The 17646-nt window shown below is 36.1% G+C and overlaps 1 protein-coding gene across 1 annotated transcript; it reads right to left on the bottom strand.

Annotated features, from left to right (window-relative positions):
* Positions 1-5033: 5033 nt before the first annotated feature.
* On the bottom strand, positions 5034-15414 carry mettl14 (methyltransferase 14, N6-adenosine-methyltransferase non-catalytic subunit). The gene is made up of 11 exons (XM_032564086.1): positions 15086-15414; positions 14683-14771; positions 13453-13540; positions 12393-12470; positions 10888-10975; positions 10712-10802; positions 10493-10634; positions 8088-8180; positions 7085-7201; positions 5658-5868; positions 5034-5528 (listed from the first exon to the last, which is right to left on the bottom strand). Exons 1-11 carry the CDS (start codon positions 15149-15151, stop codon positions 5224-5226), a joined length of 1368 nt encoding a protein of 455 aa, XP_032419977.1. The 5' UTR covers positions 15152-15414; the 3' UTR covers positions 5034-5223.
* Positions 15415-17646: the final 2232 nt, after the last annotated feature.

Genomic DNA, 17646 nt, shown 5'->3' with positions numbered 1-17646 from the left:
AAACCTAAGACATTTGAACATGCACAAGCAGGTGTGCACTTCCTGTCCATGTCTATAATTTAAGTGCTACTGTTTCATTAAATTGTTTATATGTAGTTACCAGGCCCACGGTTAGTGGTTTTGACCACTGTGCATAAAAAGATATATACATTTATCTGCTTGATGTGTGATGGCACAATGAGGGTCCTCTGTACAGCTTGTTGAACGTTAAACCAAATGAAAATGAAAAGCAATTGCATATGCCAACATCATCAAACAGAGAATTTTGTTTGTGCTGCAAAAAGACTGACAGAAAGAGATTGAAACAGATTAAACCTTTGATGGTTTCCAACAAAGCAACTAAAAGACAAAGTTGTTGGTCCTATCATTGATTAATGCAAGTGTGTAATATCTAAGAAGTATAGAAGCTGCTACACAAGTCCATTCTGAACACAACCTTAACTCGAACAAAGTAATTCAGCTGTTATAAAACCTCCAATGTCTTCAATGCCTGCCTTTGTTCTGATGTTTATAACTTTAAACTAATTAATTATCCTCATCAACTTTGTTTGTTGGAACTTGTTTCTTATGTAATTAAAGAGTGAAATGTATTTCAGACTAAAATGGCAAGATGACAATAAACATCCCAAGCATACCAAACATTCAGGTTTGTTTTCACTTCTGCCTTTTTCTTCTGGAAACATTTAACGCCTAAGTGACATCTGGCCTGTATCCAACTTGTGCGTCAGTCATGGTTACTCCCACATTCTTAAATGAATTCCTGCAAAGAAGTTGTCTTACAAAACACTTCACAGTTGTTTTTGTTTATTTTTTATATCAATGTTTTGACAGAATCTTCATTGTTAATGTTGGGTTTATTTACACTAAGCTGTCTTCTTCCTGGTGAACAAACAAATTTAATATTTGCCTTAAGGCTGTGTTCTGTACTTTACTGATACAATATATGATTCATTTAATGCAGTTATTAGGCATACAGCTCAGGAAAAAATTAAGAGACCACTTAAAATGATCAGTTTCTCTGATTTTACTTTTAATAGGTATATGTTTGAGTAAAACGGACATTGTTCTTTTATTCTATGAACTGCCAACAACATGTCTCTGAAATTCCAAGCAAACATTTAGTATTTATTTGCTGAAAATGAGAAATGGTCAAAATAGCGAAAAAGATTCAGTGCTTTCAAACCTCAAATAAGGCAAAGAAAACAAGTTCATATTCATTTAGAAACAATACTAATGTTTTAACTCAGGAAGAGTTCAGAAATCAATTTTGGTGGAATAAGCAGGAGGTTTTCAATGCGGTTCAGTGCAGTGGTCTGTTCCCCAGAGCTGTACATACTGTATGTTCTTTTGATAGTCAGGGATGGGGTGGTTAATGTATACTGCTCAAAAAAATAAAGGGAACACTTTAAGTGTTAAACACCTGTTTAAGTGTTCCCTTTATTTTTTTGAGCAGTGTATAATTATCAGTATTAATTAGTCAACTGTCACAGTGTCTTTTATCCATTTAGTGTGTAGTTGAGGAAAAAGTACTGAGAATATCAGGGGGTTTTTCAGGCAATTGATATGAAAATTGGGGCAAAAGATCAGTTAAAAAGTGATAAACACATCCAAAAAATGTAAGAAAATAAATCCATAAAGTGAGCTATGTGTAATAAAGTGGGATGAAGTGGGGAACAATGTTTGATTATATAAAGAAAAGGAGGTTCAAAACCTTTTAGAAAGCTAAGTAAACAGAAAGCAATTCTGCTTCCCATTATTCATAATTGTTACCTGCTGGTTAACGCCTAATTAATGAGCTGTAAAAAGGTTTTCATTTCCAAGGTATTACATAAGAACAGTCCCATATTTCTAAAAGCAATTTCTAATCTCAGAACATTTCATTGACAACCATTTGGGCAATAATATGGAAGTGGAAAGAATATAATTTTACCATCGAGCAGCCTGATTATGAGCTCCTTGCAAAAAGTGGGGGACAGACGAGACAGACTTCAGAAAGATTTAGAACTAGTAGGTAGGTTTTTTTTTAACTGAAAAAAAAATCATTTAAATTCAATAAGTAATCCACTTGTCTAAAGCCTGTGAAATATCCATCCATCCATTCATGGATTACACATTATTGCCCAAATGGACCATTCATGGATGATCCAGTTCAGTCTGTCACAAATTTTGCCAGGACAACATAGGCTGCTCGATGGTAAAGTTATATTTGTTCCATCCATCTATCTAATGTTACTACCAGTTCAGAGCTTCTCTGCTTAGCTGTGACATTTTAATGGAAGCACTACTGCTGCCATTAACACTTTACTTTTTATTTAATATAGAAATTACTCTTCGACCTGTGTTGTTTTCATGTCTGCTCTGTCTTTTAAAAGCTTCAGTTGGTTGTGGCAAATGGCTCATGTGAGCTGGTTCTGTTAGAGGTTTCCTTCTGTTTTTTTGTAACTGACTATAAAGACATAGTGCGAAATACGCAGGAAATTGGACAAGCCACGTGTAACAATAATATCTATGGGTGAACATTTGTTTGACAGTCATGTGGGGCTGGGGAAAAATCTAGTAAAGATGATTCACTGAGTGTTTTAGTATTAAGCTTCTCAGGAATCACTTGCTGGGGACAAAATGCTATTTTTGTCTGTCAGTCTGCTTTATTATAAAATTGTCTTTCCCAACTCCTATGTTACATGGAGACAAAAGACACAATCCTGTTTTTTTCAGTTTAGGAGGCTTTTATACGAGTTAAATTGTTAAAAAAAAAAAAAGAGAGAAGGCAACAAGAGCTTGTCAGACAGTGGACTGAATTTCTACTGAAAAAGCACCAAACTTTTAAGAACACCTTTACTACAGCTAATCAAAACAACTTTGGATACTGAAAAGAAGATCCTATTCTTTTGAACTAAAGTTTAAATCAGGGTTGACTCAGGGCTTTTGCATATTACTTTATAAAACAAAATTTAAAAAAACATTGAAACTATGTGTAAAAAGAACATTCTAGAAAACTAATTAAGTGATCCGGTAAGTTTCTATTAACGTCATGTTCCGGTTAATGTACTGCAAACATCACAAAAGGACCTCCCTGCAGTGGAATGCAGATTTTCTGAATGCATTTGCGATTTCTTTTCTGCCTTGTCATGTATAAAGTGCTCATTGGTGCTTTAAGAGCAGTCTCGGAGCAAGATAAGATTTGGTTCATTGCACTAAAAGACCCGTTAACCACCTGTGCAGGCAAACTTGAGGTGACTTGTTTTGCATGTCTGTGAGACTTGATTTAGGCCTATTCTGAGGAGGAGGAGAAAGCTGAGGGCTTTTTTTTCTTTGTTCCGGATACCTGTCAGTTTTCTAGTTTTTCTGCTCTGCCAGTGACATCAGGAAGGGGTGTACATGCTGGTAACTAAGGACTCTGGGTACAAAAATTAAGAGGACATTGCCAGATTAACAATTAGTTGAACTTATATATTCCATGTGAGCTTTTCTCTGTCCTGAGCCACAGCAGTTTTTAGTCAAATGTGAATCACAGTTTTATATAAGAACAGTTTCAGCACAGACTTATGATCTATAGATAAGCATCAAGCAAACATTTGCTAAGTTTTTGAGTTTTCAGTCAGTACAATAGGACTCTGAAAGCACAGTGGTTGAACAATAACACAGTTTATCAGTGTCAGGTAACCCTGCTGTCAAAATGTCAAGTTAACAATGCATACTTAATTAAGAAAGAAAACAAGTGGCAGTTTTAAAAGAAAGGGGTGGCATTTCTTGAACAGACTCTCCCTCAGTCTGGCATTACTGGAAATTTGCACAACAGCATGCAGACCGTGAATGAACAAAAGTCAATAACCAATCACCTTCGAGGACTACTGGAGTCGGTGCGCATGCAGAGCACCATGAAAAATATGTTGCCAGTAAAAGCTGCAATGTGAGAAAATACTACATGTGTCAAGCCAACGTGACAACACACAGGGAATGTTGTAGAGCAAACACGGTTTCACCCATGGTTTAAAAAAGTTTGCACTGCTCAGATCTGATGCTTGTGACTAGATCGGAAAGATATTCTTTTGAATTTTACAATTCAAAATACTATGGGATCCACCAGGCACTATTCTAGGTACGTCTCACCAGAATTGAACCCCTTTTATCTTCAGAGCTGTCTTAATTCTTAATCACATAGATTCAACAAGGTATCTGAAACATTTAGATTTTAGTTCATATCACGCAGCTGTAACAAATTTGCTGCTTGCTGTGATGCCATCACATCCCAAAGGTGGAACTGGACTGACATCTGATGACTGTGGAGTCCACTGAAGTACAGTGAACTCATTGTCAAGTTCAAGAAACTAGTTTGAGGTAATGTGAACTTTATTAATAATGGGCATTATTCAGCTGAAACTAGCCATCAGAAGATGGCACTGGCCATTGTGAGGTGGATATGGTCAGCAATAATACTTAAGTATTTTGTAGTGATGAAATATAACTCAGTTGGAATTAAGGGACCCACACTGTACTAAGAAAATATCCTCCACACCATTTCACGCCAGGGAGCAGCCTCAACGATAAATGCAAAACAAAATCGATCTATGCTTCTTTTATGTTTATGCAAAATTCCAACCTGACCATCTAAATGTTATTGGACACTGGACCGAGTAACAATGGCTTTTAAGCCACCTTTGACTTTCCATCATCTTAAACAAGTCTGCTTGTCCTCATTTGACCTTTGACACCATCAAGGCATATTTATTCATACGAGCACCTTTCTCCACCAAACCCCAATAGTTTGGCTGTATGCAAAAACTCCTGTAGATCAGCAGTTCATAATCAGACCAGTTCATTTGATTATGAACTAAAGATCATGCCACATTCAGTCACTTAAATCCTATTTATTCTCTATTTTGATTCTTGCTTTCAACTTCACCAAATCGTCAAACCATCTGGATATGCAAAAATGCATAGTTACTACCATGTGATCGAATGAGTTATTATTTGAGTTTACAAGTGTATAAATACATACCTCACAAAGAAAGAATCTAGAAAAATACACAGCATCTTGTGAAAAAAATTTATTTTTAGAAACATTATTTAAATCTAATCTACAGAATTCCTATGCAAAAATATTCAAACTGAACAGTTTCAAAAAGATCCACAACCAGTAAAACTTTGTCGGATTCTTACTGACCACAACAACTGTGTAAAAGAAAAAACACAAAAAAGGAGCATCAACAATCACTCATCATTCTAGCGAGGCGGAAACCCCCGATGTGGCCCTCCCCTTCCCCTGAACCCCCCTCTGTCTCCACGGAAATTGGGCCTGTTCCTTTCTCTCCCTCTGTCTCCGCCTCTCCCAGCATTTGGCCCCCCGCGGCCCCCTCTGGGTGCTCCACCTCCACGGTCCGACTTGAGTTTCACAGGTGATTTGGGCCGCAGCCTCTCTATTTCTTCTGTGCAGCCAGATAAATGGGAGTCGGGCATAGGGAAGTGTGAGGCATAGGTCTCCGGGTTAAAGTTGGTGTTTGTTAATGTGGGACCAACAGTCACCCAGCCTGGAAGCAGAAAGAAAAACAGTAGTTACAAAACCAAGATCAGCTATAAATCAAAAAGAGCAAAAAGAATTTCATCATAAATCCAAATATTTTAAACATTTTTTAACAATAAATGTCTGACTATCCCACCTGGTCTGATGGTTGAGTCTCTTCCAAACAGGTGCAGTCTCCTGCGACCCAAACAAAAATGCTCAATGATGTGGAAGATCTCCACTGGTTTCTCCACATTTCCCATCTCAGGCTCCTCAGTAATAATCAAGTCAATGTCCACATTGGCATGGATGAAGTCGCCATCAGTACTCCTTCGCACAGTTCCCTTTATTCCCATCAAGCAGTGCTCCTGGAATAAGCACGTCTTATTCATTAGTGCGTTTTATAGCACAATAACGCATAATATAAAAACCTATATTATGTCCTAATGTCGAACATACACAACATCTGGCACAAAGATAACATTAGGTAAAATGATTTTATCACAATTTATTTTTTAATGAAACCACACAATGAAACAGTAGCAATTGAAAATGTTGCTTTTACTTGGGCAACAGAAAACTACAAACATATACATTTGTGACGTATTCAGTGGAAATTTGTCCCTCTAATAATACCAATGACTTCCAAACTTGTTCCGTGTCGCATGGCCTGTCTAATCAGCAGTCACCATGTGGTACATTCTAGTCCCTTCATTTAGTTTCCTTAAAAACTAGATAAAGTGCAGATAGCTCTGACACAACAAGAAAGTGATAGCAAACTAGTCTGTTTTCCTTCCTGTTCTGTGTAAAGTTACATTACCAGGAAAAAGAAAGATAGCATGATGCCAGCTAAAATAAGAATATTGACATAAAGGCCTAAATCCTTGATCTGCTCTGCAAGCAGTACACAAAGCTGAAAGAAGGAGGGTTACACTTGATGAAAAGGTCACTGCAAAGCCATACTAAGCTGTTGGGCCTGATCCCCTTCATTCTAACATGAAATGTTCCTGTTTTGGTGGGAACAGGTTTTTCCAGAATGGCACTGCCTGAATTCTTTAGACAGTTTCATTTCTAAACTCTGGACTTTCCTGATTAAAGTTTTTACATCTGTCAAATAAAATTATATTTGGGCTATTTCCCAACATCTCAGTGCAAACATTTATGGTATTTATGAATGTAGAGTTCAGACTAAAAACAGGAATTAGAGGTGGAGCAGAAAAAGACTTATGAAGAGAATACCTGATCATTATTTTTTACAAAGACTAGGCTCTAAAATTGGCAGAAATCAATCTGCCATATTAATCTTGATTGTGTTTGACCATTGACCTGGAAGTCAAGTACTGAAATATCTGATTTCTTTGTTTTTTAGCCTTTTCATTAAATGCATCACAATTAAGAACTGCCACAATTATTGGTGTAAACAGTTAGTTACACAAGCTATAGTTTTTTAACAGTGTGACAATTAGGGGTTTGAGGAAAAATTATTTTTTTCTTCATGATAAAAATCTGAAATTTTATATAATAGATTACATGAACATACAATATGCAGCATATCAGTTTATTTGGTTCTTATGTGTATTGTACCTTAGTCCTCTGAAAAACTGCTTTTGGGTCCAGGGCCTTGGTTTTTCCTGGGTTATTCTTGTTGGTTTTGATCCAGCATATGTCCTCACACCTCCTGAAACCCCACTTTCTCAGGCACTGAAATCAGGTTAAGGAGTTTGTAATAAGAGCATTTGGTAGCTCATATCTGACTTCTTTATTAAAAGGTTTGATAGTAAGGTTTCCTTGGTAGGATGTAGATCAGTTATGCTTCCAGCAGTACTTAATTAAGTTAAACACCAGAGAGTTGCTTTCATGCCAGGGTGGCCAGTTACTGGGTCATCAAAATAGCTTGGAAGCTATAAAAATAAAATAATAAGGCCTTTGAACTTTTCTTTTATTCTTGTTACTTGTTCAAAATTCAAATAACCTAATTTATCATTTATCTTAGAAAAAACATGCTCAGAAGTCAACCATCAACTCTAAATTTCTCTACTTAAAAAACTTTCAGATCATTTTAACAGATTTAAACACACAACTTAATTCTGAGCCCTTTGGATTTAAAATGAGGAAATGCCTGCAGAGTCAGTACTGAAAGAAACAAAACAAAAATGTTGCATAAACATACCAGGTCAGGTAAAAACCACAATAAAAGATATTTTCATCCCATAGGGCGAGGCTGTGATTCATTGTTACTGATTATCTCAATGGATTAACGTCACAACAGTAGACAACTGTCATCAGGAAAAATAAATGTCTTTGTGAGTTGTTTTCCCAAGCATGAAAAAAGATGCCAGTGGTGGCGAACAAATACCAAGCATAGTGCAGGTATGAAAGACAAAACACGAAAGGCGGCAAAAACCCAAAATCTGTCATGTTACCAAGGTAATGGGACTGGTCTCAGTCATAAGAAATGAAGAAAATAAATTAAAATAATATTTATTTATGCAAACCAGGAAAAAGGAAGAAGTATGTTTTAAAGTATGATGAATTAGCCTGTTACCAACAGCAACTGGTGTCTGAATTAATCACATAAGGCTGTTACCATTCTGCCCAGGTCCAGACCTTCTCCAGAGCCACACCAGAGAAAAACGAAGGAGCGTAAAGCTGATATCTCCTCAATCTCCAATCTCATGATCTGCAACAATCACAATTGGAAAACAATTGAAATAATAAAAATCCCCATAGTAAATATATCATAGAAAAGAGTAAACATTCACTTTTATATAATGCTAAGTCTTGTAATTATAAGCTCTAAAGAGCATTTCACTAGTAATCAAACGGACCATTGCACAGCCTTGTTGTTCTTTGTTGCTGTTGGAGATCTTCATCAGCACAAACCAATCAGTTTCTTTTGCTGTTTTGTTTTACACAGAACAGCCGGCTCATAGTAGTCACATTTTCACATATGATTTTATTACAACCTTTTTTTTTTTTTTTTTTTAAGTTTTTTATGGTGTTATTTGTGTTTAGAAGTCAGATTTTTCAAACTTCCCATCAAAAGCTCAAGAACACCCTTTGATGTTTAAATATCCCCACATGTGTTACTGAAGCCACCCAAATACAGTATCCTATAGTTCTTTTAAAAGAAATTACGTTTCTTTTAAAAGAGATGGAAGACTGTTTCCATCACTTTTAAACAAGTGAGACAGAAAACAACCTCCATTTGAAAAATTCAACAGAAAATGAAAGTTGTCAGCATTGTCTACCATTATTACATCTTGTAATTATATGTTCTCTCTCTCTCTCTTTACAGAAGCTACATCTGGTCTGGCATTCTGTTTAGCTTTGACACTTTCCTGTAGATAGGCACTGGCTGAAATACTTAATACCAACAAACTTAACATTCTCATTTGCTCTATAGATTTTGGATCACTGCTTCTGTTTTTTATTTGTTTGCCTTGTCTTCTCAAATTGTGGGAAGTTTGTTCCTGTTAAGGGGGAGTTTTCCTCTACGCTGTTGCTACATGCATAGTCAGTAAAGGGACTGCTGTAAACACAATGCAAGCAACTGTCCACTGTTGCAAGTCGATAACTCAAAGCAATCTGCTGGGTTTCCTTACATATAAAACTTAACTGCATTGTTTGATAAATAGGATCAATTAGGATGTATGGATGACTGGATTGACATTTTTGGTTTGTTTTTGTAATCCATTTAGGGACATGTTGTGAATTGGGGCTATATAAATAAACTGCACTGAATTGAAAACTTAATAGATCCAAGTTGCGTTTTACAAGAGAAATTTATTGCAACGTTGTTGCAAAAAATCTAGTGCCCCTCCAAACTGGGTCAAATGATATTCAGAAATTAATACACTAGGTGCAGCTACTAAATAAGAACTAGGGCTGTTGTAAACGAATATTTTAGTAATCGAGTAATCTATTGATTATTCTTACGATTACTCGTAAGAATAATCGTAATGATTATCTTATGATTATTCATAAGATAAATGAGATAAATGTTTTACTTTATCTGATAAAAAAAGATAAAGTAAAACATTGGTAAATCTAACATAACAGCAGTATTACATCGCATATCAACATCAGTCCAATTTTTCAGTTGAGCATCCCTATCAATAACTTTTCTGTAGTTTAGAAAATTAACTTTTCAGAATAACAGCTCACTTTCCAAATTAACTTGAAGAAAAGTTATACAAAAATCTGAAATTCTATTCAATTCAATAATAAAGAGGCAGGCTCACAAATACGCTTATAAAAACTGTCTATACTCCAGATGTTCGTTTATGTATTCATCTTCAGTCAATTTAATGAACTCTCACCTTGCCCAGACATTTATAGCTTATGTGTTCATGTTAGCGACGGAATTTGACACCTTCAGTCGTCACACACAGAAACGCAACTACCAGCTACGTGCCGCCACGATGAGCTCCGCCACCTATTTGTTGACACCAGAATGATATGAAAAAAATTTTCAGGTTTGTCCGTAAAGCTACACTTACGTTAACTATCTAATGCTCAGCCGCCTGCAGTGTACAGTCTATCCGCTCACCTGTATAAATACACCTGCCTTGCCCTTCCCCGCTGTTCGCTCTGAACCACCACTATGCAGCAGCTACGGAAGGAGAAAAGACTACCGTACTCCAGGCATCGTGCCAGTTATTTTAAGGATGCTTATTGGTCCCTTGAAAACGAGACCCAGACATTATCACCAATCAATAAAATCCTCCCAGGCCGAACTTCAAAACTGGACGTTATGCTGCTGACAATATGCTAGCTTTCATCAACAACTCAGGCGGAAGTGAGAGCACTTCGCAGCGTAAGTAATAACCCGGCCGGAACACGGTGCGCTAAATAATAAAATATAATTTAATGAAGCTTCGAGGCAGATAAATTTTCCTCGAGGAATTTTAATAATCGAGGTACTCGAATCAATCAAGGAATCGTTTCAGCCCTAATAAGAACCAACAATAAAATAAATTATGTACTGACATCATCCCAGGTCCAGAAGCGTTCTGTGTGACTGATGCCTGACTCCCTGTAATATTCCTCCAAGGGAGGCTCAATCAGGATCACATCAAACTCGCTTTTTAATTCCCGCAGGTCAAAGTGCTCCGGATCCGCCTGGAGATACCTTAACACAAATTTATATATTTAATACATATTTGAAACCAGGTTAAGTATCACAACTTATGTAGTTATTTAACTTACATAGGAGGAATGTTGGTGCTGGAGATGTGTTCATCTTTGAGTCTAATTAACTCTCGCAGTTTAGGATACTCTTCAAATCGGTCAGCCAAGCCTTAAACACAGAAGACAGTTCAGTTCGCACTAGAACACAAGCAAAAATAAAACAAAAAAATAAAAACAGTAAATAATATACTCACCAACATCCCTGATGAAGTTTTGTGGTCTGTGTCCAGTGTCTACAAAGTGCTGACAATAGTCATTGTGGGGGTTCAAACTTTGGGTACCCTGAGAATTTTAGAATGGGAGAAAGTCAGTGAGAAGTAAAGGAAATACATTTGCAAAGTAGGGCAAGAACAAAAAGAATATTATGCGATGTTAACTTCAATGCACATAAAAATACTTAATTGTGCCACAAGGGATAAAAATGCAATAGATTTCATATGAACAAAGGTAAGTTGTCTATCATTGCTAAAGCTTGCCAGTGCTGATTCTCTGAGTCATGCAGATTGTAATAAGTGCATACTTCACATTGACAATGAAATACCTCATTTACTGTTAGAATCTATATCTCCAAAAAAACAAAAAATTGGCATGCTCTATAAAAAGCCAGGATGGTTAAATACAGTACCAAGCAAAAATAGTTATTCTAGGGAGTTTAGGTTAAATGTATGGACTAGAAGAACATCGACATGTGACAAGGCGGAGCTGAAATCAAACCCACAACTTCCAAGACAACTACTCTTCCCACTGAGCCACATTTTTACTGCAGATTTTCTGTTGGATTGAAGTCTGAACTTTGACACCTTCCATTGACACTAAGTTAACATGCCCAACAAAACTTGTTCTTCAAGCTGCAAAGTCACAGCTAAAATAAGACTTGTTTATCTCAAGAGCTTCACCGTCTGAAAGACATGAATGATGACCAGTCATGTGCAACCTGCCTGATAGTGACAAAACATAGCTTTTATTTTGGATTTATTTTCTTTAGCTTTTCATGTCAGCCAAATTTAAAGTAGTTCAGACAGATTTCAGAATTTTTTTGTTAAATTCAAAATCCAGACAGAATGCAAAGCAGGGGTCAATGCCATGAGTGTTTTCTATAAATCGAAACTGAATACCAAGATTTATGGATGTTTTTTTTGTATGTGATGAAAGAAACTAAATGTAATGATTACAACAGATGACAAAAAACTTGAATTAAACATGCGAGTGGCAGTAGTTAAAGAATATAAACTCTGTAAAAGTGGATTTTAAAAAGGTAAAATATTTTTCATTTTTTTCCGAGGACCTTACATGCCTTGGCAACTCCACTTTCTGTTACTAGAAACGGAGTCACAGCGGCCATACATTTCAGTAAGGCGGAACTTAAAACCACAACTTTCCAAAGGACGAAACTTGATGCAGGACATACCAGTACCACTGACGTCTTAACTAGGAAGTACTGCTGAATTCTGGAGAGATTCCAGCATCATGTGGTTCTGAGTATTTACCAAAATCTTCTTCCTGATACTTTCCTATAAGGAAGGGTTATGTTGACTAACCCATAACTTACTGCTTAAAAGTTTCTTTTACAGTTATTGGAAATGTATTATGATATAGTTAATGCAGGGCACAAATTCTACAGTCTCAATAAAGTAATCAAACTTTCCAAACATATCCTCTGTTGACATTTTGAAAAAGTGTGCAAAAAATATGTTCCAACCTTGAGGAAAGTACTGGAATCCTTGTATACTTCCTCATACGGGTTGCTCTCCTCTTCCTGCTGCACTTCTACTTCATCCTTGCACACACAAACACAGCATGTACAAACATACAATTTAGAATGAAAACTTATGCATTTTGTGTAATACAAGCTATTGATACATTTATACAAATGACAATCATTTGTTTAAAAGCAAATGAAAAATCACAATCATTGTGAATTGATGTTTTTGGAGCAACAATTATTAATAGTTGGTTTCTCTGTTGTTATTATATATGAAAATACAACAAAGAAATTAAGAGAACTGACCTTGAAGACAAAAACAACAACAACAAAAAAAAACTAAGAATTTCGAGTAAGAAGCAAAAAGGGGAAAAACCCAGTTCATTTTCTTTTTTTGTTTTAGTGGGCAGTACTAAGAGTGACGTAACACTGAGGTCACTAAAGGAGTACAGGTAGGCTGAGCCGATACCAGACTGTGACAGAAAATAAATCATGAGTTGTTGGCTGTATCACGTCACAGCCCGTAAAACATTTCCTTGAACCCCAAGAAAAAAATATAAAAAACACACACAGATCAGAGATCGGATATGCAAAGGGCATCCTAACATTAAACAATATCCTCTAACTTCACAATCCCATGGAACCATAATTGAATAAGTAATGAAACAATTTTAAGTGAATTGTAAAATGGAATCAAAGTGAGTGTTAGACAATCAGTGCTTAACATATAACTTAATCTTCAGCAGAATTCAGGAGATTGTGTTCCCTGCAGGTTTATTTTTTGTAAAAATACAAATGCATTCCTGGAAACTGCTTTACATTTTTTTTAACCTACAGTCACAGGTTAATCACTATTTACTGAAGTTGTGGAGCCACTTTACAACAAACATGATTCAGAGTGCTGTTTACCTTTTAATTAACTTGTACAAAATGCTTTATACGTTTTTTGTAAACTCTGTTTCTGTTTTATGCCATTATTAAACCTGTTTTTAAAGATAAAGTGGGTACTTCATTAAGTGGCATATATGCATGATAAACATCAAGTCAATACACTCACTTTTTGCTCTTCTACATCTTCCTCTGTGTCCTCTCCGTCTGTCTGTGGCTTTTTTTTAGAAGGAGGGGCTGAACTATCATATGAAGCTCTGTAAAACAAAACAGAGCGTCATGTGAAAAAGAAAAAGTTATAACGTCCTCAAGTGCCTTTACATTCTAAATAAGATGCAACCTTTGACAGTGATCATATTTTTGCTTTGACAGACTGCATATAATTTTTATTCCTAATCACACCTGCTACAAATTAAACCGTTCCACATTTCAACTGTGTTATGAAAAGATGCAATGCAGGACTACTGCTTCTCAGAAAAAAACTGTAAGCAAAAATCCAACTGTACACATGTAAGTAGTGCATGTTTTACGTCTATGGAAAAAAAACAACAATGCATTGCTGCTTAACAAAAAAAGTGCCTTCCGGACAGGTGATGAAAAGAAACAGCTCTAACCACATTGTGTTCATACCAGATTTGCACATAGAGAGACAGATTGTTTTTCCAGTCCTTTTCTTTTTTTTTCTTCAAGGATAAAACTGTATTTAGTTGTCTACACCTTCCCATCCTTTGTGATCAGAAAACCACAGTACAAGGTCATCTTTCACTGTGAAAAGTACATGTCAAAGCTAATGTCCAGCAACTGTTTTCCTCCACACTTTGCATTTTGGCCAAAAAATAATTAATTATATTCTCATCTGACCAGAGTTCCTTGCATAGTTTTAGACAAATTTCAAAGCAGATGTATTGTGGTTTTCTTTGAACAACAGCTGCCTTGAGTACACAATCAAAAATTGTCCCGTTGACAAATTCTCCCCAGCTCCCACAGAAGTTATCACAGGTCTGTTGACTGTGATAACTCAGGTGGACACCCATGTCTTGACAGATTTACAGAAGCGTCTCTACTCCTTAATTTTCAGGTGATATAGGTGGATTATGACACATCATAAAAATGGGATATAATTTTATATCCTAACTCTGCTTTAAACTGAGCAGCTGGAGTTACAACATGAAAATATGTGAAAATAATATTTAATACTTATGCACAATTCTTGATTCAGATCTTGTCAATTTTAAATTAAACGTCTACACTAATTTTTAAAATCCTATACTGAAAGAAAATAAAGATTTGGAAAACTAGACTTTTGAAATTAATCTTCTTAATCTCATTTTCACTTGTATTTCTTTCCAAATGTATTAGTGGCTGCAGATATTGTCAGTGTCAAGGTGTTTTATCTTACCTGCATATTTCTCTTGTCTCTTCTATCTCTTTGAGCTCATCTTTACTGTGCAGGACAACTCCAATGCGGTCTGCGCTCTCAGCTCCTAACTGTGGGTTGAAAAGAATAACAAACAGTACAACAATACAGCATAATATTATTAACGTATCTTAAGTTATGTCTCCCGTCAGTCAATATCCTGCTTTTTTCGTTGCAGTGTTTTAGTTTACTGTTAGCTAGTCTCGAAAACCAACCCATTGCATTAATTTACACAGAAAGTAAAACTATTCCCCGTTTTCTTCAGACACGGAGTTATGTGAGCACCTATCGATCCAATTAAGCTTTATCCGTGATAAAGAGTTTATTCATCCAGTATAAGCCTGCAGCTATTGCTGCTAAAGCTAACTGATTGATTGTCACTTGCCTGCTGAGCTAAGAGTTGCCTCCTTAGCTTTTGTCTCTCGCGTATCTCTTGAAGTCGGCTGTTCATTTCTTCATTAATAGCTTAATAGTTTCTTAAAAATTATATAAGGAAAACTCAGTCAAGATGCATTTAAATCTCTACATACATCTAATAGTAGCAAGTCCCAATCAAAACCTGCTAAAGGAAGATATAGCCGCTAAAATTCACAATAGGTACGCTTGTTATGCACACTGGAACACACGACTTTACCAATGTTGAAATCTCTTCAAGCGCGGCTTTTGAAACTGGGGCTCTTGCCTAAAAGACAAGTCTAACTCTGTGTTCAAGTAAGGAATTCAAGAAAATGAAGTATTATTTGTTCGACTGTTCTGTTATTTGTAGCGGCGAACTGAATATTAATTTGTAACCCCGCTCACGTGGGCGAGTACCGGTGTAAGCCTACTTTGTTTGCCAGTTTGCAAATGGTCGCCCAGTGATGACGACACCTATGACGCATTTCTTGGCGTTCACACATTCCCCTTCAAATAATTTTGAAGACACCTCCTTTTAAAAGGACCTTAAGAGGCACATTATATTTTTACGGATTGCTGTGAAATATAAATATGTAAATACATTTCTTGAAAAATATTCGAAAGACTTTGATGCTTACAGAGCAAGTGAGGACTTCAAAATATAAAGAGAAAAGTTGTGAACAAGCAGTGCACATTACCACTGTGCTCTGGTAAGCTATCAATTGATTGACATAAAAAAAATCCAAGAGCTCAATTGCACGTAGGCAAACTGCACACTAACTGTATTTATTACAATGAAAGTGTGCAACTCATAGGTAGTTCTAGGCAGGACCTGCAAGGGCCAGTGCTCCTGAAGAACTGGTCCTACCCCCTCTTACAGTCCCTGTACTGAAGAGATGAGATAATACTAAATCAGTTTCTTATGCGTGCTGCCACACAAATTGTAATTTTACTTTTATATTTATTTTACTTTTACAGTTTTACTTAAACATTGAATTAAATTAAGCTGTTGCACTTTTACCTTCAGTCGTATTGAGATAGTATTGAAGTTTTCATCGGCTAGGTTAGGGTTCTCCAACCTGCAACTCTGGACCCGTAAGAGGCTCTTTGGATCTCTTTCTCACTTAATATATAAAACAATGAAATAATTTCTTTTTTTTTTGTTCCCCAACATTACTAAATGTTAGAGAACATTTATTAATATTCCCTAAAGTTCCCTAAAATCCATTTAAGACAAATCTGGATAAATAAAAGAATTGAATGAACACAAATTGTCCATCCTGACACAAACTCTGAAAGAACCTTCAATGATGCTTGTCTAAATGTTCCTGGCAAACTCACTACAACTTATAACATAACTTTATGGGGGAACTTTAGGAACTCATGGTGCTCCAAAGGTTACATTTTGAAAGTTAATGATAATTTTCAGAGAACTTTTAGGGGGTGTTCTCTGAAGGTTCTCTAAGGGTTACACAGTGAAAGTTGTCTATACTTTCACTGTATAAAACAGTGAAAGTATTTTACTCCTGTGCAGGAGTTGTCCTGCACAGTAAAGTTTTTTAATTCCCTAAAAAAACATTTAGGAAATTATTCTCTGAAGGGTTTCCATCCGTGTATTGGCTGAACCTGCTAATCTTTGCAAGATCAAGGGGGAGCTGGTACCTATTTCCAGGGGTCATAAAGCAAGAGGAAGAAGTTACATTGTGAAGGAGGTGAATTCTCTTTAGAAGACCTTAGGGCAAAATTCCCCAAACGATCTTTAAATGGGACATTGTAGATAAGATGGGGGATCTTTAGGAAATTCTACACTAATGGTTTTCATTAGGGTTGTATTGTAAACATTGTAGACATATTTTTTAGAACCTATAGGGAATGATTTGATTTGAAGTTTAGTAAAAGGTTACTTTGTGAAAGTTGTAATCTTCTGAGAATATTTAGGGAACATTAAACATTTCAATATATTTTCACTGTCCGATGTTGAATATAGCCGTTTAATGTTCCTTGAGATGGAAGCTTTAATAGGCAAAACTACTTGGTCATAACAAGCAGCCTCCTCTGGTCCATGAACAATAATGGCTCAGTGCTTAGACATGACCACATGATCAAAGCATAACAAATTAAAAACTAGGTCATATTTATGCCTAATTACTATAAGTTATTAATAAACTTTTCCAAGGCTCGTTCATTAATATGCAAGTCCTCGTTTTATTTTTGCTATTAACGCGAGAAGCAGCAGATTAAAACATATCTATAGAGATGTATCGTTGTTACACCGCATTAGTAGATACATCTCAATCTATAAAATGATGCAAGTGGTCTGACTGCATTAAAGTTCAGACCCAAATATCTGTCAACAGATCAGCAGGATGCCGTGTGATCACATTGTCTATGGAAGATTAGAGAGGAAATCCCATAACGTCAAGAAGGGGGGGGGGGGGAAACATTTGCACTGAACATCACAGTGTCCGAAAAAGGAAAGCTTCAAATTTATTAAGCTGTAGTTATTTTGTCAGATCTTTTAATCTTTAAATTCACCGGTAGGTGTGGTAC

Source organism: Xiphophorus hellerii, chromosome 5 (genome assembly GCF_003331165.1).
Source record: "Xiphophorus hellerii strain 12219 chromosome 5, Xiphophorus_hellerii-4.1, whole genome shotgun sequence".
NCBI lineage: Eukaryota > Metazoa > Chordata > Actinopteri > Cyprinodontiformes > Poeciliidae > Xiphophorus > Xiphophorus hellerii.
The sequence above is the reverse complement of the archived record's forward strand: the minus strand, read 5'-3'. Positions and strand labels throughout refer to the sequence as shown.